The following is a 21969-nucleotide window of genomic DNA, read 5'->3' on the forward strand; positions in this document are numbered from 1 at the left end:
ATTAGGAAAGCAATGATGAAGCAAAACATAACAGTAAAAATGGATTTTAAAATGCTACACAAATCACACTAAGCATATGAAGTCATTAGCAAGACCATCTACCCAACACAATATAAATTAAAGGCATAGTCTAAAACCTAGCAAAACCTTTACAAGCTTTGCATTTCTTAAATTTTTTTAAATCACTAACATGGGATTTTATGTCATTCTAATCACTTGAAGCTGATTTCTCAAAAACACTTAAATTACCTGCCCTTTTTTTGCTTAAGAATGTATAAAGTTAAACTGTATATTTTATAAATATTTAAAGCCAGAAACTTATTGCCTCAAATATAAACATCATTTAAAGTGGCAAAGTACAGTTCTTCAAATGTTACTAAAACATACCACTTATGAGTATTTTCATTGAATACCCATAAAAAAAACCAGCATCACATTAAACAGTTGCCATCATTAATTTGAAATAAATATTAACTTTTTCCTGTAATATTCATTTTTGAGATGTATATTGCTACTTTTCTTTTTCCTCTAAAATTTTAAATATTCAAGTTTGATCATAACACTGTTTGCATTTACAAAGATTTGAGTATGTAAGGGGCAAATACTCTCAAATCACAAAACTTATACAGGGTTAAAGCCTTTTTAAAAAAAAAAAAAAGTAAAAACTAGCTTGAGTCAGTTGTCAAATCAATATCGTAACACTTTCTAAAATTCCACTCCTACTAGTTGAGTACTTGGAAAAAATATGAAAACAAAACTTTGTAAAATGTGAAAAATTAGAATCTATAGAAATAAATCAGTATGAATTTTTTTTAAAAGAGACCTATTGGAAAAAAATACAATAGCTTTAACTACAAATAGAAAAGCAACTTTCTCAGTCTAAAGCTATTATTAACTTTATTCTATTTTTGGTTCCCCAGTTTACATGTAATCAATCAATCATAATCAGCTTATCCCCGCTATTTCTCAAGAGACTGATTTTGTATATAGGTAAATTTGAAGGCAAAGAATTATGAAATACACACTCAATTATAGTTTTAGAAATTTTAAAACAATCATAATTTTGCCATTTCAAATCTCTTCCAGAATGCTCCTCAGGAATATTCAAAGATATTTAGGGATCCATGATAAGCAAAAATACTAAGAACTGTTAATGTTCTATAAATATGCTATTAAAGAAAAGTGAATAGCATATGATAGTAGAAAAACAAAATTATTTAGAGGCATCGGGTAAATGCAGAAATACATGAGAATAGTAACTATTGTAAACAAATCTTTAAAAACTAAAACTATGGAACTAGAAAATAAAAGGCAAAGAAGTTTTCATTGAAAATACAATTGACTGCCTACAAGAAAGCTAAAGGAAGACACATCTGATTCAGTTAACTTATTACTTGACAGTCTTTTTTAGAGTTGCCTTTTTGGAGAATTAAAGAAAAGGAAACAGACCAAGCAAATACTTCCAAAAATTTGTCCGTGGAATGGCAAAGAATAAAATAAAGATAAAAACATCAAAAAGTAGCCTGGAATACACAAATAACCAGTGGTCAAAGCCCGAAAAAATATTCTTAAGAAAACTTATTTTTCAAATATTATCCTAAGTCTTTCTTGTTTTGATAGGCATGAATTTGAAGTCCAGAATCTCATCCTTTATTCAAAAACAAAACAAAACACTTCACTACAGTCTGAATGGTTCAGTTTTTATGGCATAAATATGGTTAAGATGTCACATTCCATAGCATCAATTACTATCAAATATCTCATGATTTGGGGCACCTGGGTGGCTCAGTCGGTTTAGTATCCGACTGGATTTCGGCTCAGGACCTGATTTCGGGGTCATGGGATTGGCCCCATGTGGGGCTCCATGCTCAGCGGTGAGTCTGCTTGGGATTCTCTCTCAGCTCTCCCCGCAGCCCCATCCCCGCGAGCAGGTGTGCACGCTTGCTCGGTTGCTCACTCTCTCTCTCTAAAATAAATACATCTTTTAAAAAAAACTCATGATTTTTAGATGTTACTCATATTATATATATGCAAATAAAGAATAAAGCCATTCTTTTCAAAGAATTAGGTATTCATAATTATCTTCCTCACATTTTGTGACTACATTTATAAAAATAGATACCAAATCTACCGGCTTTCCTTTTAATGCCCTTTCTTTACTTTAGAATTAGCACTGGTTTTCAATTAGATTTCTTTTCATTGTTTTCATAAAATCTGGGACCATTTTATAAATTTCTTGCCTAACACACATAAGGTTATTAAAGATGATAAAAAATGACACAGGAACTATGCAAAATGTTTTCATCAATCTGGAGAGAAAACTGCCAGACAAAAACAATATTTAGAAAAATTGCTAATTACTAACTTTTTAACTTTTTACATTTTACTTTTCTTAATGATTTGAATAAGTTAATTCTACTTTAAGAAGTAACGAAATAATCTGACTTTTAAAACAATTTTTATCATAAAACATTCATAGAAACTCACAGAAATTATTTGTCAAAATACAAATAGGAGAGGGAAAAATTATAAATTGCATACATTGAGAAATATGTAAGAATAACTAAAGCAAAAATGCTACTTTCTAACCTAGAGAGCAAAATCAAACACTTTAAATAGCAAGAAGTTAATAAATAGATATATGTACTCCAATATAACCATTTCAATTATTCTAAAAATTTTTCATAATAAAATCTTAAAATTAAATTCAGAAATAGACAGAAAAATGAATTCAAAAATGTTTCTACTGCATGAGGAACTAGATTGCAAGCTACTAATGTTACTTTCTATTCAAAAGCTTTAAGATGTTATTCCTCATAATATGAGCATGAAATGAAAAATGTCTACATGCAAAAATAAATTCTGGACTTCATATCTACACTATGATTAAATCAACAAATGCAGATCTTTGAACAAGATAATTTCTGAGCTACATGAAATTTTCATATTTTAATGGTAGTAACTGAAAATGATCAGTATTCACATTATCTTTTAACTTAAATGCCAAAAACAGGAGGAAAGCCTTGGATGGAAAGCTAATAAAGAACAGAAACAAATTTGGAAAAAAAAAAAAGAAAGAAAGAAAGAAAAAAGAAAGAAAAAGAAAAAGGTGGGTGGAAGTGCCTTACCAGTTTTGGGTGTCAAACTCAAATCTGTGTCAGAAGAAGAGGACTGTCGACTGTAGGACTTGGAAGGTGAAAAGGAATAAGTTTGGTTTTTCAGAGGGGTTGAGGGTCCTGATGAGTGAGTATTGGGATTGGGATCTTCATTGAAGGGAATCCTGCCAGAAGAAGGTGGAGAAATATTAAGCAATCATGTGCCAAAGGACCTGACGGAAGGCAGCATGATCCAAACACCAGGAAAGTATTGGGCAGGGCCAGCAGTCATTTCTTAAGTGTGGAGCTGGGTATGAGGCCAAAGACAACCAATTGCTGTTTAACCATTCATCATTCTCCAGATAAATAATTATCTGCACTGAAACAGTTAATAAGCCAAGTAAAAAAGCAAAGCATGAAATGACAGACTAAGGGGGTAAAAAATATTAAAAGGAAAAATAAAAAAAAATAAATACATGACTGAAAATACTTTCAAATAAACAAGCTTTTTTAAGTTACAAAAGAAAAAATGATGCTGCAAATGGTGTGTGCAAATATTCACAACTGTTTTTATATTTGCACACACAGATATCTTCAAAAGAAAAATGTTTCCTTATCCTATAGCATCAAGAGTGCCACAGCTAAAAACACAGCAGAGAGAAAAATGAATATAGCTACACAGAACCATTGCATTTTACGTAGTAGAGTTTCTTACCTGTTTTCCAATAGCTCTCTTCCACAGAATAAAACAGACCCTATTATGTAACAGGTTTCATACATAAATAAAGTAAGCAAATCAGAAGCTTTGACAGCTATTTCATTTAGAATCCAATCATCAATTTTATTTCTAACCAGATGCAGAAATAATGGCAAAAACACATACTGGAGGATACTCCTAAAAACTTACAGGATGCATACATAAGATAGGGTTCTTACAGGATCTATGGAAGAGACTTTGGAAGCTAGAAGAACACTTTCATTTCAAAGTAGTAAAAGCCTCTGCGGTGGCTATATACTGGATTTCTTCACTGCAGCTGGACTTCAAGTAAGAAAAGGTGGAAGCCAAGACTTGTGGTACCTGCCTACACTACGCTACCTGCCTGCCTGCCCTTTGCAGCCACTCTGCCTGTGGCCTGCCTTCCCCAGCTCTTGAGTCTGAGCAGTCTCGTACCAGTATAGATGAGAGTGGGAACAGACACAGAGAAGTTCTGAGTAAGTCGTGAGCCAGTAGCAGTGTGAATTGGGCTGTTGTGAGTCGAGCGGCATCCATGGCTTGGAGGATGAACCAGCGGAGACCTGAGGGAATTTGTAGTCAAAGTGGAAGAAAAGAAAACAATACATACAACAGATAGCAAAGTTATGTTAAAATAATTTCAAAGGAGCTTTAGTTAGGGGAGAGGAATTTTTAATCCTCAACATGCAAAAAACAAACTGAAATTTAAAAAGAATAGCTAAATACTAACTCATTAGGATACAGTTACAGTTTTAAGGGATCGGATTAATAATTAGGACTGTGAATAAGAAAAACAGCAAGCAGAAACAGTAGCATTAAATAAGAAGAAGACTAAGATTTGGATTCTGAGTTGCTTTAAAATGTCTGTTATTATTTTGATCACCATAAAGCTTACTACACAGGGACAAAACACCTATAAAAGTGAAAAGTCAAATACAAAGTTATGTTACTTCTGAAACTGCATTCATGTAATTAATTATATTTTTCTATAAAGAAAGTTTAACAGATGTTTCTGTCTATACTCGCAAGATAGTGGTACTAAAGAATATGAAAAATGACAGCATAAAGAAAAATGAATGAACTAAATGGATATAAGCAAATACAAACATTCCAGTATTTCAGCCCACCAAGTATTTCAGTACTCCAAGTACACCGCTTTCCAGATTACACTGGAAACAAAACAAAGCAAGGGGACACTGCTTTTCAAAACACATTAATAAAACAATGTAGATAATTTTTGTCTAGCTCTCAAACAGAATATATTATTTAAATTTAAACAGAATCTATTAAACTACATTCTGAATTGAAATTTTATATCAACTGACATCCTGCAACAGATCATATCTATATGTATGTATAGATGTATTTATATCACATACACAGACATATATTCACATATAATATTTACATTTTCATGAAGAAATTTTGCTAAAAGGGCACAGTCACATCAAATGGGGGAAAATGGCATATTAGACAACTAAGAATCCTGTACTTCATATTAGCAATTAATTCACTAAGCAGCGCCTTTGCTTATGCATAATGAGGGGAAAAGAATCATATCTGAATACACTCTGAAAAACTATCATATCTTCATTTTTTAGAATTCAAATTAAAAGCAGATCAAGAGCTCAACTTTTCCAGACCTCTTCTTTTCTACTGGCCAGTGAACATTTCTGGAAATCACAATTTGCCACAAGGTTCAAACATGAGCTATCATTAACTGGCAATAATGGTCTTTCACAGTGCCTACAGACTATTTTCTGAAAATATCACTGGTTTTACAATAGGACAATGTTTCTGTTTTTGTTGCTAGTTTAAAATAAAAATGTGTTTAACACAACTGATAAAAAATCAAACATCTCATTAGTGACCTATTTATATAAACAACTGAGTGAGGTTTTATTTTTGTTTTTTCTTTCTGTTGAAGTGACCAATGAAGTTAAAATTCTAAGAATCAGTGCTGCACAGAGGAGAAATTACAGTTAACATCTTTTAAACAGTACTTTTTTTTTTTTAAGTAGAGAAGCAGATCATATTTAAATGCATTTTCTACCATCAAGATAGTTCAGCAAGGAAATACCAAACAGATTTATATCATTCATCACACTAAATATCTGAAACGGGAAATAAAAAAACAAAACAGTGGAGTAGAACACACCATTAATAAAGGTAAGATAAAATGAATAAAATAAAATGAATGTTGTAAAAGGTTCAAATTATGACATCTAATTAAAATTCAAATACAATGGAGCATCACCATATGTATTCTTGGAATTCTAATTCTTATCAGTCTCCTTTCATGAAAGATTATCTTGCAGTAATACCCCAGTGACATTTCTAATATTAAATCCATTCAGACAGGAACATAATCCAAACTACCTTTTTTTATTAAATTCCTGCCTAGAATCAACGTGATAATTAAACATCAAAATAATTATAATCAGTTCAATCATAAAACAATTTAAACTAGCACCCAAAATTGATTCACTATCAAAAATACACAGAAGCTGGCCGAAATAAAGCAGCCTGAGTACTGAGTTTGTTTTGTTTTGATAGCATGACTGAGGTAGTAAGATGCCTTTCAGAACATCTTAATGAAGCAACTTGAATTCTTCATGATGTGAATATTTGACAGCTTAGGGCAGATGGGCTACAACAAAATTAGAAAAGGAGAACACTTACACAATCCCAGCAGATTTATATTAATGGAAGTATTCCTAAATGCAGGCAAAATGTATTCCACTACTATCAATATATCATTTTAAGACACTAACAGATAATACAATATTCTCTTTCCACTAAATAATTTAGTGAAAAGAGGAAAAAACTTCAGACAATACTGCTGCAAAAGCCAGGCCCCTTCAGGCAACTTAGATAAAGCTGGAGGATGGCAAGAGAAGGAGGGACCCAAGTCTTTACTTAAATTTGGCGTGGAAAAAAAAAATAAAAACTGAATCCCTCAAAAAGTTACACCTGCAATCTGACTTTACCTGTGGCAGCAGGCAGTTCATTTGTTTTTAAAAATATCTTAAATGGAATATAAAGCAAATCCACTCTTCAATTTATTTAAAATGAGTTATTTCACTTGTCAAGGTATTTCCCAATAAAATCAGGCAATATATATAATACTGTGCTCCCTCTTGTGACTAAAATTTAATCTAAATAACTAAAGGCCAACAGAATGGAAATAATTAGAAAGAATAAGCTTAAGAGGAACATCTCATTTTTAAAAATATTGTTAAAAAAAAGTTGAATCACCATATTGTACATGTAAAACTAATAGAACACTGTATGTTAATTATACTGGAATTTAAAAAAAATTTTAAGAAGATTGTGATTGTTTTCTAGTCAACATCTCTTGACTCCTTTGAGTCTGAGAAGCATTTCAGGTTTTCTGACTACAGAATCCTGACTCCCTGATGATACAGGGCAGGGGTCAGCAAACTATACCCTACAGGTCAAATTCATCCTGCATCTATTTTATAAATAATCAAGTTTTATTGGAACACAGCCACACTCATTTATTTGCATACGGTCAATGGCTGTTTTCATGCTACAATGGCAAAGCTCAGTAGTTTTTAGCAGAGACTAAACTATTATTTACCTGCATCTTCTAGTCATTTACAAAAAAAAAAAATTTGTTGACCCTCGATCTAGAAGAATCTCTAAATCAGTGGGTCTCAATGGAAGTATTACTGGCATTCAGGGTGGAACAAGTCTTCATTGTACAGAGTTGTCCTTTGCTGTGTACAACAATCAGCATTTCTAGTCCCCAACCAGGATCTTCCCCTCACCCCAATCATCATGACAGAAAATTTTCATTTTAAACATTCCTTGTAGACAGCACCACCACCACCACCACATTGAGAATCTTCTGTCTTAGACACAAATGATAACACATAAGCCAAATCCAGCGAACCAAAGAGTTTTGTTGAACCACACTCAGTTTTTAAAAAATGTATGAGCCTCAATTCCTTTAGATCAGGATCAGCAAACTTCTTTTTTTGGTAAACAAAGACAGAAACTATATGGCTAGTCCGTGAAATATTTACTATCCAGCCAAGTTTGCCAATATCTGCTTTACACAGTCCTCAGTACTCCCTATTTAATCATACTCAACTATTTTATTTATATAAACAGTCTGGCCTCTGTAGACATTTCCATTTCAGACCCCTGCACAGGTCAATTTTTCCTGCTATACTCTTCCTTTCTATACTATGTTGCTAATAATAAGCATAACTGGTTTATCAGGTATAATAATGGGTTTAAAGTATTCCCCAAAGAATAAGTAAAAATTCCATAAATACCCATTTAATGCTTTAAATATACAGTGCCTAAAGATCTGAAATAAGTTTAGTGTTAGATTACTTAACTTGAATTTCATATTAAGACAGTACAAATAAAATATAGGAATAGCTAAATAGATTAAAGCTTCAGATTTTCAGTTACCTCTGATAATAAAAATTACCATAAGAAAAAAAAATCACCATAGTGAAAATGTATGTTAAACAACTCTACTAGAATATTTCAAATCAAACGAAAATATATAGGTAAAAGATAAAAAGCTCCATAAGAATGATTCATTGATTCATACTTACTCCTTCATTTCTTTGGATGGGGAATTACATGCAGGAAGGAATGCTGCTGGGCTACTTAGTTTATCCAGTGTACACGCTGTTCCTATGGCTCGTACCACTAACCCAGATTCGCCTTCCAGATCAAAACACTGTAAGTACCCAACAACTGCATTTCCTCTCATTTCAAGCACTTTCAAACCAATCTTCCTCTGCAGTTCACCTACAAAAAAAAAAGGAAGAAAACTCATTCTGCTTCAGATCTTCACATTACCTAATATAAAGCTGGATATGGTAGCAATAAAAAAAGAATCAAAAAAATCATAGATTTTTAGAACTTGAAAAGAACCTAAAAGATTATCTGCTCCAGCCTCCTAATTTCAGGGAGGTAAGACATTACTAGATGCATTTTACAGATGCGGCAAATTAAGATTCACTCATTCACGCATTCATTTACCAAATAATTTTTGGTTGTGTACTATGTGCCTGGCATTCTTCCTTTCTCCTAAGTGCTAGAAATACAGAGGTGAACAAAAAAGATATATTATTTAATATATTAAATATAACATTATATATTAAGTATAAATATATTTATACTGATTTATATAGTATTAAAATGTAATTGATATATTTATTAATATAGTAGAAATGTATTTATATTTTATATTTTAAAACATAAATTTATTATACATAAGTATAACATATTTATATTAAATATAACATTTATACTTATTGTCTGATATATATGTGTGAGTATATATACATTTACATACACACACATATATACCTATAAATTTTAAATGATAAACAAGCTCTTCAAAGAAAAAGAAAAGTGACAGGGTAAGAATGGCAGGGAGGAGTAGAGAGAGCTAAAACAAGCTGTCAGAGGACTATGAAAAGGCAACAAAAAACATACGAGAGATTACCTAAACTCTGACTACAAATAAATGCTAGAGGAAGGAAAACTGGAACCCATTTTTCTACTTCCTTGCTCAGGGTTCTTTCTACCATGCCACTTCATGAGCACAAATTCCTTTTACTACCTAGTTAGAAGGAAGTTTATAAGCTTCTGATTCAGATTTCCTCTTATAAGATGACAGTGTGTGTATGTTCAGGAAGACGGAGCCAAGGGAAGAGAATCAGTCATATATAATTCATAGCCTTCACTGTAAAATTTCAGATAGCATGTCAAAAGGAAGTGAAAAATGTAACAGTGTTAAGTAAACCAGTAATGAAGTTATTTTTTTTAAATACCTGACATTAAAGAAATGAGTCTCTGTCTGGCCTCATTTGATGCTCTTGGTGTACGAATTCGATCAATCCATTGATATTCTGGGTCTTCATTGACTACAAGCTCTTCTACAAAACCATGAATTATTACAGCTCTATAGCACTTTGGAATAGATGTTGCTGTGAAAAGAAGTTGTCTATTATACTTCTATTTATCACAAGGTTAAATTCAATTTTTTAAAAATGTACCACTAAGTTCTTACCTTTTGGATACGTAATACAAGACCACTTTTTACTATGCTAATTTCAATGTAATTATAATAGTCATAATTCCAATCAGTCTTCTAAATTCCATATTATTCTTAGAAGTAATCATTTTCTTTAATGAGACCTCTTGTCTTTCTCATAGTAAACATAGTAGATACAAATTGTATTTTTATAATTCGGAAAACAGTCATAGACAACCTTAAATAGCATTCAATAAGAAGTTTAAAAAATCAAAATGAATGTCAGCTAGGTAATCATTATATAAATAGGTACAAAGTGGGTAATAAATACAAAAAACTTTATTCAAAGCCCTTTGAAAAAGTTCTTCTGTACAACACATAGTGCAGTCTCAAAAATCATACCATTGCCTTTCTGACATAATCTGAGCAGTCATACAGTCCTGCAATTTCCAATAATCCATGGCCATATGGCCAACTGGTCCGGTAGTCACTATGCTACTTAATAAACTCATTTAATACATATAACACCAAATGTCATTAGATTTAAAATAAGATCTAGTCAGGGGCGCCTGGGTGGCACAGCGGTTGGGCGTCTGCCTTCGGCTCAGGGCGTGATCCCGGCGATCTGGGATCGAGTCCCACATCAGGCTCTTCTGCTATGAGCCTGCTTCTTCCTCTCCCACTCCCCCTGCTTGTGTTCCCTCTCTCGCTGGCTGTCTCTATCTCTGTCGAATAAATAAATAAAATCTTAAAAAAAAAAAAAAGATTTAAAATAAGATCTAGTCAGATTCGAAAAGGGGAATAATATTAAAAAAAAAAACAAAAACAAAGGAAGAACCTAAGAACATCTACACCAAATTAGTCTCTTAAAATAGACATCCATGCCTTAAAGCTAACTCAACTACTTAGGAGTTTCCAACCCTATTAATCCAGGCTGGCTGTGATTGCCTACATCTGCCCAATGCCAGCCCATATTTCATGACACTTGAGGGACTGTACCTGTAGACGCCTATTTAATTTTGGATAGCATCACAATGTTTGGCTATAGTGCTCTGCTCCTATCTTAACAATGTCTTATACTAAAATACTACTGGAGGAGAGCCTGACTGGCTCAGTTGGTAGAACATACGACTCTTGGATCTCAGGACTGTGGGTCTGAGCCCTATGTTGGATGTAGAGATTACTTAAAAATAAAATCTTTAAAAAATAAATAAATAAAAATAAAAGTAAAAAAATAAAATATCACTGGATTTTTCTTTTTTTGACAGTTATACAAAGTTCAATATAGTCATATCTTTCACACATTAACAAGGCAACTTGTTCTAATTTATAAAAGAAAAACTGAATAAGCAATAAAACATTCATCACTGTGAAAGCAACAAGATAAATATGTGAAAATTATTTTAGAGCTTGTTTTTTCATGGAGATTGACCTACTGGTAGAAGAGGAAAACCTGCGAGGTGCCTGGGCAGTCCACTTGGTTAAAGGTCCAACTCTTGGTTTCGGCTTGTGTCATGACCTCATGGGTCCCGGGATCAAGCCCCACATCAGGCTCCTTGCTTAGTAGGGAGTCTGCTTGAAGCTTCTCTCCCTCCGCCCCTCCCCCCCTTACATGTTCTCTCTCTCTCAAATAAATAAATGAATCTTTAAAAAAAAAAAAAACATTGTAAAACCTACATTAGATGAGTGCTGCAAGCTTCTCCATAAGTTGATATCTGATAATAATGCTTTTTTAAGGCCACTGGAGACTTCTGCAAAATACACATGTCCACCCACCACAAATGGCTCCATATCTGTATTACCTAATTTTAGATGGCCCATCTGAATTAAGTCTGATTAAATCACACACATAGACTCATCAAATTTGTTTTCCCAAATGTAGACATTAGAGAGCATGGGCTCTGTTTTCATGGATCCTGAAAGTACAAGTCCATCTCCCCCTATGTTGTTGCTGACTACTGACAACCAGCTGATATCAAGGTAGCATAGGCTACTGTTCAGATACAGTGCATCACCTGTTTTATATCAGGCTTACACATGAGCAACGCAACAAGGCAGTGATTTTTCTTTCTGCATGTCGCCTAGATAAACGGTGGACTCCTCCTATTCACCATACAGTATAGGTAGATTTAAGTATATTCCCTTGTTTGGTTTTTAGTTAGGACTATAGCAAATGCTATCACGTTTTGCATTTCCAGACCACAGTCACTCCGATGTCATTTCTCTAAGGATGAATTAATTTGTAGCATTCCTGCAAAACACATTCCACCTTCATTTTTAAACTTGTTTCCAGTCATTCTTAGATATTTCAGAGTTGCACTGTTAATGTAGTGTTTTTGCAATCAATTCTCCACCTTTGGGGCCAATATTACTAATATAAGATTTAAGTAAACAAGATTAAATTGTTTCATTAATACATGGATTCTTTAAAATTCTGGAAAAAATCCAAAATCTTCACCAGTCACTCTTTCTACCAGCAGTAAGCAACTGTTACCAGCAATGTTTAATGTGATTCCTTCTAGGCTCTGGAGTAGGGGCTAGAGTACAAGCCAGAATAAGGTCAGGAAGGGTGGTCTCCTTCCTGCTGCCCCACAAACTCCTCTGACTTCATGGTCATGATAACCATGTACACCTCATGCCCCAGTGGACTATTCTAACAAAAATTTCTAAGAACTTGTAAAAAATTAGATTTCATTTACTTTAAAATCAGATAAATAGTCCCTGCTAGTAATTGTTTCTGAAAAATTGACAATTTTCTCTTTGGCAATAAAACCAAAGTATAATAGGTTTTCCATTAGCTTTCTGAAATATTAACTTGATTCCCTATATTTAAAAATTAAATTTCCTGTTAAATGATAAATAAAATGCATTTACTTACTGCAAAAGAATTTGACTCCACATGATGACTGCCTAAATCGATTTAAATCATTGAAGAGGTCTACTTTGACAACTACATTGATTTCCCCACGGATACCTAAAATTTCAAAAGGAAAATCCAAGTTTTTACCTTGACAAAAAAAAGGACAATTAAATAATCCAGCAAATGAACGCCAACTGATGATTTTAAAATATCAAGCATAATAGCAATGCTAACTTTGTTTCCTAATTATTTTTACTCTAAGTAGTTTATTACATTTTCTGAAGTACACATATACACTAGAGAATGAATAAGTCTCTACTAATTTGAATCAAGAGTAACTGCAGAGGAGCCACATTTAAATTGATGACAACAATGATGATCACGGATAATGTTCTAAATGGCTTAGGTGTAGTATCTCATAGTTCTCACACCAACCCAGTAAGGTAATTTCTGAAGTATTATCATCCTCATGTTACAGAGAAAAACATTAAAGTTTAATGAAAGTTAAATAATTTGCATAGTGTCAATAACTAGTTAAGCAGTACAGCCAGGATTAGAAGTCAGATCTTAAACGGTCTTAACAACAGATGCCAAGAATCTGATTTAACACAAAAGTTTTATTCTTTTCAATGAATATATTAAGTTAAAATGAACTAAGAAATTCTAAAAATAAGGGCTTTTTGGAACATGCCCTAATAAATAAAAATGACCCAGTCTCTATCTCTAACATCTACTAAATATTTTTACTGGGCTGTCCTGATTGCATGTCAGTCAAATTCAGAGTTATAGAAGGCCTTCTAAAAAGAGTGACTTGCTCATTTACCCACTGAAATAATGAGATTATGTTCCTAACAAAGGGTCCCTAAACACATTAAACCAACTATAAACAGTATTTGATATAAAATATTTGGAAAATTCATTCATTCATACTGCTATTGCCTTTAATCTAAGCCCAGATTATTTCTCCAGTGGCGTGTTTTATTGGTAATACACTATGGGACTGGATTTTATTTCCTGACTACAAAGATAATACACATATATTGTAGAAAATATAGAAAAAAACAAAAGAGGAAAAATAGGATTATAGTCCAGAAATAAAACTATCCAAGAATAAACATTTTATCAGGGTGCCTGGGTGGTTCAGGTGGTTAAGTGTCCAACTCTTGGTTTCAGCTCAGGTCATGAGGGCCATAGGGCTCTGTGCTCAGCAGGGAGTCTGCTTGAGATTCTCTCCCTCTGCCCCTCCTCACACTCTCATTCTAAAATAAATAAATAAATCTTTAAAAAAAAAGAATAAACATTTTATCATGTATTCTGCCAATTTATCACATGATATCACATATATGCAATTCTTTTCTTTCTAAACAAATATGTAATCATCCTATAGTTTTATAATCTGAATTTTACAAAATTTTACAATGTTACAAATCATACACATTTCCTTATGCCACTCTATTCTAAAAACATGCATTTTGTTCTGGCTGCATAATTCATGGTCTATATGCTCTAATTTATTTAAGTAAATCTTCTTTTCCAATTTATTTTACCATTGTAAATATTAACAAATAATAATAGAATGTAAGGGTCACAATAAATATACTTTTACATAAATCTCAGTTTATCATTCTTATAATAAACTACTATCAATGGAATTGCCAGGTCAAAAATGTAAAATAGGCAGAAAGATGCTAGACTATAGAGAGAAGCATTTGCCAGTTCCTTATGGGTCCATCTGCCATTCTAAAAAGATGGCATATTTTCAGACTGGCAGTTCTCAAACCTTCTGATGACAGAACCACTTTTACAATCTTAAGAATTATTGAGAACTTCAAGGAGTTTTTGTTTATATGTGTCATATATCAGTATTTACGATGTTATAATTAAAATTAAAATTGAGAGGGACACCTGGGTGGCTCAGTCGGTTGGGCCTCTGACTTCAGCTCAGGTCATGATATCAAGGTCCTGCGATCAGATTCCCACTCAGTGGGGAGTCTGTTTCTCCCTCTCCCTCTGTCCCTCCCCCCTGCTCATTCTCTTTCTCCCTTTCTCTCTCCAAATAAAATCTTTTAAAAAATTTAAAAATTAAAAAAATTATATTAAAATTGAGGATGAAAATTAAAATTAAGGCTAAGAATTTTTTAAAATATTTACTTATTACTATAAACAACATTTTTATAAAAATAACTATATTTTGAAAAACAAAAAAACTAGTAATAAGAATAGCACTTACATTTTTATAGTTCTCTATAATGTTTAGCTTCAGGGAATACAGTTAGATTCTACTTCTGCTCTGCATTCAACGTGTGGTTATATTATATATCATAAAAACTCTAGAAAACTCCGCTGTACATTTGTAGATGATTTTTAAATGCATTTACTTGCTATATTGTACAAATTTAGCAGGGATTACTTCAAATTATGTTCAGAAAAATAACAAATCCACCCACAATATTTTGTGACTATCTATTAAAAAGAAAATACCTTTTAAAGATAAATATATTTTAAAACCACAAGTGTAGCACAGAAGTCTTTAAGGATAAATTTTAAAATCTGTGATTTATTTTCTTAAAATATACTCCTTACCATGTATGGTATCATAAATTGGAAACCATCCTGAGATGACTGTTGCAGCCTCACTGTAGAGTAAAGGATCAATATCAATGTACACTTTACCAATGGCATCATTTGCACTGTAAGTGTCATGGTCAAGAACCGTGATTTGTAGAGGTTCATCCTGTAAATCTTCATCATCCACCTAAAAGTATACCTTCAAATTAAATCTTTAAATTTTAAATCTTCATTACCATAAATATATACATATACCAAATGTAAAAGATTACTTATTTCTGGAAAAAAAAAACTTACAGATTTATCTCTAAGCACAGAGGTAAAGGGATTAACACACACATACACAAGTTATAACCCCTTTTTCTATAAAAGATGCCAAATTTCTAAGGAAAAAGAGTATAGTTTGGGGCACCTAGATGGCTCAGTTGGTTAGGCATCCAACTCTTGATCATAGCTCAGGTCTTGATCTCAGGGTTGTAAGCTCAGGCTGTGTTGGGCCCCATGTTTAATTTCTTTTTCTACATATCATCCTGTGTTTTACTACTCTACTTACAATATCCGACAAAAATGCTTAAAGAATGTCATAACAGAGTACATATATTATCTACAGGAGAGCAAGGATGCTAATGAGCACCATGATACCATCATTTCTAAAGACAACTTCACAAAATAAAACTGTAGGAAAAACTAACATATTATTGGTAAGAAAAAACAATTAAAGTTTATGAATTAAGTAAGTGAAATAAATGTTTGTTCTCTCTCCTTTTACTTACCATCAATTACTTATCACATGCCAAGCACTGGCTAAAAAGAGGGACTACAATGGAGAATGCAGTGAACTGAATGTTTCTGTCCCCTGAAAATCTGTATATGGAAGTCTTAATCCCCAGTATGATGGTATTTGGAGATGGGGTCTTTGGGAGGTAATCAGGTCATAAGGGTGGAGTCCTCACAGATGGGATTGGTATCCTTACAAGCAAAGACGGGGAAACACGATCTCTCTCCCTGCTATGTAAGGACACAGCAAGAAGATCACTATCCACAAGCCAGAAAGAGGGACCTCAGCAAAACAAAACCATGATGGTACCCTATCTCAGACTTCCCAGCATCCAGAAATGTCAGAAATAAAAGGCTATTGTTTAAGCCACGTACTCTATGGTGCTCTGTTACAGCAGCCCAAACTGACTAAGGCAAAGAATGAGGCAAAAAAAGATTCCGGCTGCCATCCTCTGGATACCATTTCATCCTCTAATTTGCCAGTACTCCTCGTCAAATGTAGAGGTCAGATGGAACACAATATTACAGATATTTGTAAGGATGGGATATAAAAGGATTATTATTTTCTATAACTAAAATACTATACTTTTTAAATGCAGTCTATGAATGTTTGTCATTACAGCAGACATAGAATACTGTTCATTAAGACGGAGTTTGTGGTGAACTAAAATCTTTATTTTCCTTACATATGCTTTGGTCAAGTGATATCTCTGCAAACCATATACTTTGGTTCATTTTTTAAACTTAATTATGAAATATTATGCCTTTCCCCATTCCATTTAATTTCGTGTTGATTTTAGACTAACAATCTAACCTCTGAAGATTAAGAATTAAAGTACGAGCAAGAATTATTGCGGGTATCACTGACGTAATAATGTGACTGGATGATTTGTTTTCAAAAAAGGGGATACCTCTCTATAAGAGAGACATAATTAAAAAGTTATGGATGGAATTGCTAATATTTTGAATTTGCCTTAAAATACTCCTGCCACCCCACCCTCCAAGTAGGGGGTGGTGTAACAGGTAAAATAAGAAAAGCACAATGTATAGGTAAAAGTAAAGGTAGGTGATGGATAGGTAACCTGTCTACTTTTATGCATATTTGAAAATTTCCACAGTGAAATGTTAAAATAAAATACTTCTTTTGATTTCCAATCCATATGAATCATATGTCATCAATGGTATTCCATATTACGGCATTACCTATATATTTAGTAAAAGGGAAAAAGTCATAAACTAAGCCATTAACTGCTGCTCCAAAGACATCCCATCCATTTCTTCATGATATTTGAGAGTTCACAACATAAAAACTAATGCCAATTGCAACTAACAAACAAGGTTAAAAAAGTATATAATTAATGTTAACTATAAACACAAAGTTTAAGAACATCTTTCACACAATATACACTATTATTAGAAGTACTAGCCAAAATAGTAAACTTAGTAAATTTTAAGGGAAATGGCTGGTAACTTTAGTTGCTAAATCTCATTAACATTATAAAAATCCCTTATTTCAGAAAAGTAAGTACAAATATATTATCTTTTAAAGTTACCTAAGCTACTTGAGTGCTTTGCAGCTTTAAAAATTATGGTACTGCATCATCAAAAAAATGAAATTAATATTCTTAAATATTAGTGTCCTACTATCATGAAAATTACTAATAAGATAAACAACCCAACTTAAAAACGAGAAAGGAACTTGAACAGTTTTCCAAAGAAGACATACAAGCAGCTAATAAACACATGAAAAGAGGCTCAACGTTTTTAGTCATTAGGGAAATGCAAATCAAAACCAATCACATACCACATCACACCTACATTTTCCACATTAAGCTAGTCACCAAGTCCTGTGAAGTCTACCTCCATATTTCATCTCTAAATATCTTCTTTGGGGAGTTAAAATATGAGATGGTAGTTCAAAGTAAAAGAAATGCAAGTGGTCCTTAACCATAAAAAAGCATACGTCACCTCATTCATGACAAAAATGCATATTAAAATTACACTGCAAACATCACTTCACACCTACCAGGATGGCACGATTTTTTTAAAAAACAGAAAATAACAAAGCTTGACAAAGATGCAGAAAAATTAGAATTTTTTCATATGTGCTGGTGGGAATGTATAATGGTGTAGCTACTACAGAAAACAGTTTGGCAGTTCCTCAAAAAACTAAACATTACAATTTATCGTATGACCCAGCACTTCCATTTTTGGGCATATACTCAAAAGAACTGAAAACAGGGACTTAAACAGATACTTGTACACTAATGTTTACTGCAGTATTATTCACAGTAGCCAAAAAGTGAAAACAACCCAAATGTCCATCAACAGATAAATGGATAAACAGAATGTGATACACACACACACACACACACAAGAATATTATTCAGCCATAAAAAGTAAAGAAATTCTGAAAGATGATACAACATGGATAAACCTTGAAAACATTATGCGAAGTGAAAGCCAGACACAAAAAGACAAATACCATAATGATTCCACTTGTATCTAACACAGGCAAATTCAAAGAGACAGGACGTAGGTTAGATGTTATCAGGAACTAGGAGAAGAGGGGGTGGTTACTGCTGAATTAGTTTCTATTTGGAAAGATAAAAAAGTTTTGGAAATAGTGATGCTTGTACAACATTGTGAAAGTAATCAATGCTACTGAATTATACTTAAAATTGGTTAAAATGGCATTTTAAAAATACATATTTTTGACTACAATTTTTTAAAAAATTTAATTTGTACACTACTCTTAAGTGGTTTTTGGTATATTCTAAAATCCAGAGACTATTACAGTAATAATAATATAATACTTTAAGGGATTATTTTTTTAAAATCTGTGTTCTTGCATTCATACACTGTATTTTCTTAACTATAACATTATTTTTTTAAAACTTAATAATCTTAGTTAAGCAAAAAAGAAAGTATTTTTATGGTGTAGGAAAACTACTATACCTGAAATAAAAGGTACTCCTATCATTCATGGGAGGAAGGGGTCATGTCAAAAAAATACACTAAAAAATGCTGACATTTAAAAACTTACCTTAAGGGACACCTGGGTGGCTCAGTAGGTTAAGCATCTGCCTTCAGCTCAAATCATAATCCCGGGACCCTGGGATTGAGCCCCACAGCAGCAGGGGGGGGGAGGGCGGGGGGAAATCCCTGCTCAACGGGAGTCTGCTTATCCCTCTCCTTCTGCCCCTCCCCTCTGCTTATCCCTCTCCTTCTGCCCCTCCCCTCTGCGTGTGCTCTCTCTCTTGCTCTCTCTCTCTCTCTCAAATAAACAAAATCTTTTTTAAAAAATTAAAAAATAAAAACTTACCTCAAATTTAAACCATTCTGAGTTCCACTGAGGGTTGAGGGACTTGAGGTACACATCTGTTTTAAAGGTGGTATTACCAAATTTTACCTAAAAACAAATAAACAATCCAAATATAAACATCAAAAATGTAAATAAAAGTAAGTTTTGATGTCAGCCAAGCAATGGGAAGATTAACCATGGAGGGGGGAAAAAAGGCAACTATCCCCTGAAACAAAAGGGAAGAAAGTACAGTCCAATAAGTTTATAGGCTAGACCTGAAATAAGTCAACCACTGCTCTGGTTGACTAGCTCTACACAGAAATTAAAAACAGCCTATTTTGTCAATATGAAGGAAGAAGTCAATATAGCCTTCAGGAAACAAAAGCTCACAAAAAAGAGGAATCTTGAGGGCAGAGGACCAGCAAGAATAAAATCAGAAGGAAAAAACATCAGCACCATCCTTTCACCATCTCAGCTTGGGAATCCAGAACTCCAGCCCATTATTGTAAGAACTTAGAAATATATCCTTCTGTTTTCCAGCTTCCCCATTTTGTTATCTTTTTTAATCCCTTATTGGTGCACACACAGTGATTAGCAACAAACCATTATCATTAAAGGTTTTATCTTCAGGGACAATGAAAGGGATTGGATGGAGAGACTATCTTATTTCACAACCAGTCTTGGCAGACAGTAAATCACAAAGATCCAAAAATAAATAAGAAGGGAATGAAGAAAGCAGAAAGCAGGCTAAATCCCTGGGACTTGCTTCCAAAAAAGAATGGAGATTATGAAATCTGACTGAATTTGAGAAGTGGTCAGGAAGCTTAAGAGCAAAACAGCTAGGGAACTACTTCCTAGATGGCCTCACCTTTCCTAAATTTGATCTCTCCCCTAATTCTATTAGTCATTACTGTTATCTTTCCTAACCTCTAAATTCACTAAAGCTTATCGCCTTTAAGACAATTTCCAGCAATAAGAGACTCTTAAGCATAGGAAACAAACTGAAGGTTGCTGGAGGGGAGGAGAGTTGGGGGGATGGGGTAACTGGATGGACATTAAGGAGGGCACGTGATCTAATGAGTACTGAGTATTATATAAGACTGATGAAGCACTAAACTCTACATCTGAAACTAATTATACAGTATATGTTAATTAATTGAATTTAAATTTTAAAAAAAGACAATATCCAGCACATCATTTTACGCACTGTAGAGTCTTAGGAAACGCTAGTTCAAGCAGATAATCTTTGAAACCTCCTTTCCTCCTTGAAAGAAATCGCCTTCTCTTTTGGTATTATATATGCTGATTTTCCTGTTTTATCAGTCCAGGAAATTTTCTAAAAGCAAAATATCCAAAAGAATAATTATTTTCATCTTCTGTATATTTTTCTAAGTGTTTTATCGTTTAATTTGAATTATTAGGCATGGTACCAACCATTTTGGTGCTTAGGCAGGTTAGTTAGAGGGTAGAAAAGGTTAAAAAAATTATGTGAAAATAATAACTTCTGGCACAATAAAGAATATAAGAAAGCCAAAGATAAATAAGAAATTGAGAAAAAGTATTGCTAAATATACAATAAACATCAACTTTAATTTCTAATGAGTTCCTATAAAGCAATATGAAAAAGATGAATAACCCAACAAAAAATAGGCAAAGGACATGAACAAACAATTCAAAGAAATGGAAATATAGATGTTTTTATTTATTTTAATATAGATGCTTTTAAAATACAATTAAACCTTGAACAACATGGATTTGAACAGCACTCATCCAAGTATAGGCAGATTTTTTTCAATAAATATGATGGAAAATCTTTTGAAGATTTGTAACAAATTGAAAAAACTCATAGACAAACCACGTAGCCTAGAAATAGCAAAAAACTAAGAAATAGTTATGTCATGAATGCATATATATATAAATACTAGTCTATTTTATCACTTAATACATAGAATACACACTAAAAAGTTAAAATTGATCAAAACATGCACAGAAATATGTAACAGACCATACAAGATGCCATTAGCAGTTGAAAGAAATGTAAATGAATGTAAGGATGTGGTATTAAATCATAATTGCATAAAATGAATAGTACATACTGTACTACTGTAATAATTTCAAACCACCTTCTGTTGCTACTGCCATGAGCCCAAGTGTTGCTAGTATCCACTTAAAACACTGTATGATGCTACCCATCTCTGTGTGAGCAATTCATCTCTCCAGTAAATTGCACGTTGCAGTACAAAGTGACCTCTCGCAGTTCTTGCGTATTTTTCATTGTGTTTAGTGCAACACCGCAAACCTTGGGTAACATCATGAGACCTATACGAAGTGCCACTAGAGTTGTTTGAAGTTTTCCCAAGAATCAAAGAAAAGTAATGACATTACAAGAAAAAGCTGAATTGCTTGATATGTACTGTAGACTGAGGTCTGCAGCTGCACTTGCCTGCTGCTTCAAGATAAATGAATCCAGCATAAGGACCACTGTAAAAAAAGAAAATTCATGAAGCCAATGCTGCAGCTATGCCAGCAGGTGCAAAAAACTTACACTTTCTGCAAAATACCTTTTTGTCTCATACTGAAAATGCAGCTTTTATATGGTTG

General features: G+C 33.1%; 1 protein-coding gene and 1 pseudogene across 18 annotated transcripts in view; both read right to left on the reverse strand.

The window, feature by feature from the left end:
- The window catches only part of C2CD5 (C2 calcium dependent domain containing 5), a 94002-nt gene that overhangs the window by 60876 nt on the left and 11157 nt on the right, over positions 1–21969 (reverse strand). For 15 of the 18 annotated variants that reach the window (XM_045811919.2, XM_045811918.2, XM_045811917.2 and 12 more), the window contains exons 3-8: positions 19390–19476; positions 15303–15474; positions 12738–12833; positions 9657–9812; positions 8427–8625; positions 3129–3280 (exon numbers count right to left, since the gene is read on the reverse strand). In XM_045811919.2, the coding sequence (XP_045667875.1) occupies positions 3129–3280; positions 8427–8625; positions 9657–9812; positions 12738–12833; positions 15303–15474; positions 19390–19476 (862 nt within the window). Of the gene's footprint in view, positions 1–3128; positions 3281–4266; positions 4392–8426; positions 8626–9656; positions 9813–12737; positions 12834–15302; positions 15475–19389; positions 19477–21969 lie in introns of those variants that run through there. The other 3 variants (XM_045811921.2, XM_045811920.2, XM_087855687.1) reach the window with 2 other exon arrangements.
- LOC123801625 (uncharacterized) lies at positions 11467–12654 on the reverse strand (annotated as a pseudogene).

The sequence above is a fragment of the Ursus americanus genome, chromosome 25, assembly GCF_024610735.1.
Source record: "Ursus americanus isolate L20-20 chromosome 25, mUrsAme1.1.p, whole genome shotgun sequence".
NCBI classification, from domain to species: domain Eukaryota; kingdom Metazoa; phylum Chordata; class Mammalia; order Carnivora; family Ursidae; genus Ursus; species Ursus americanus.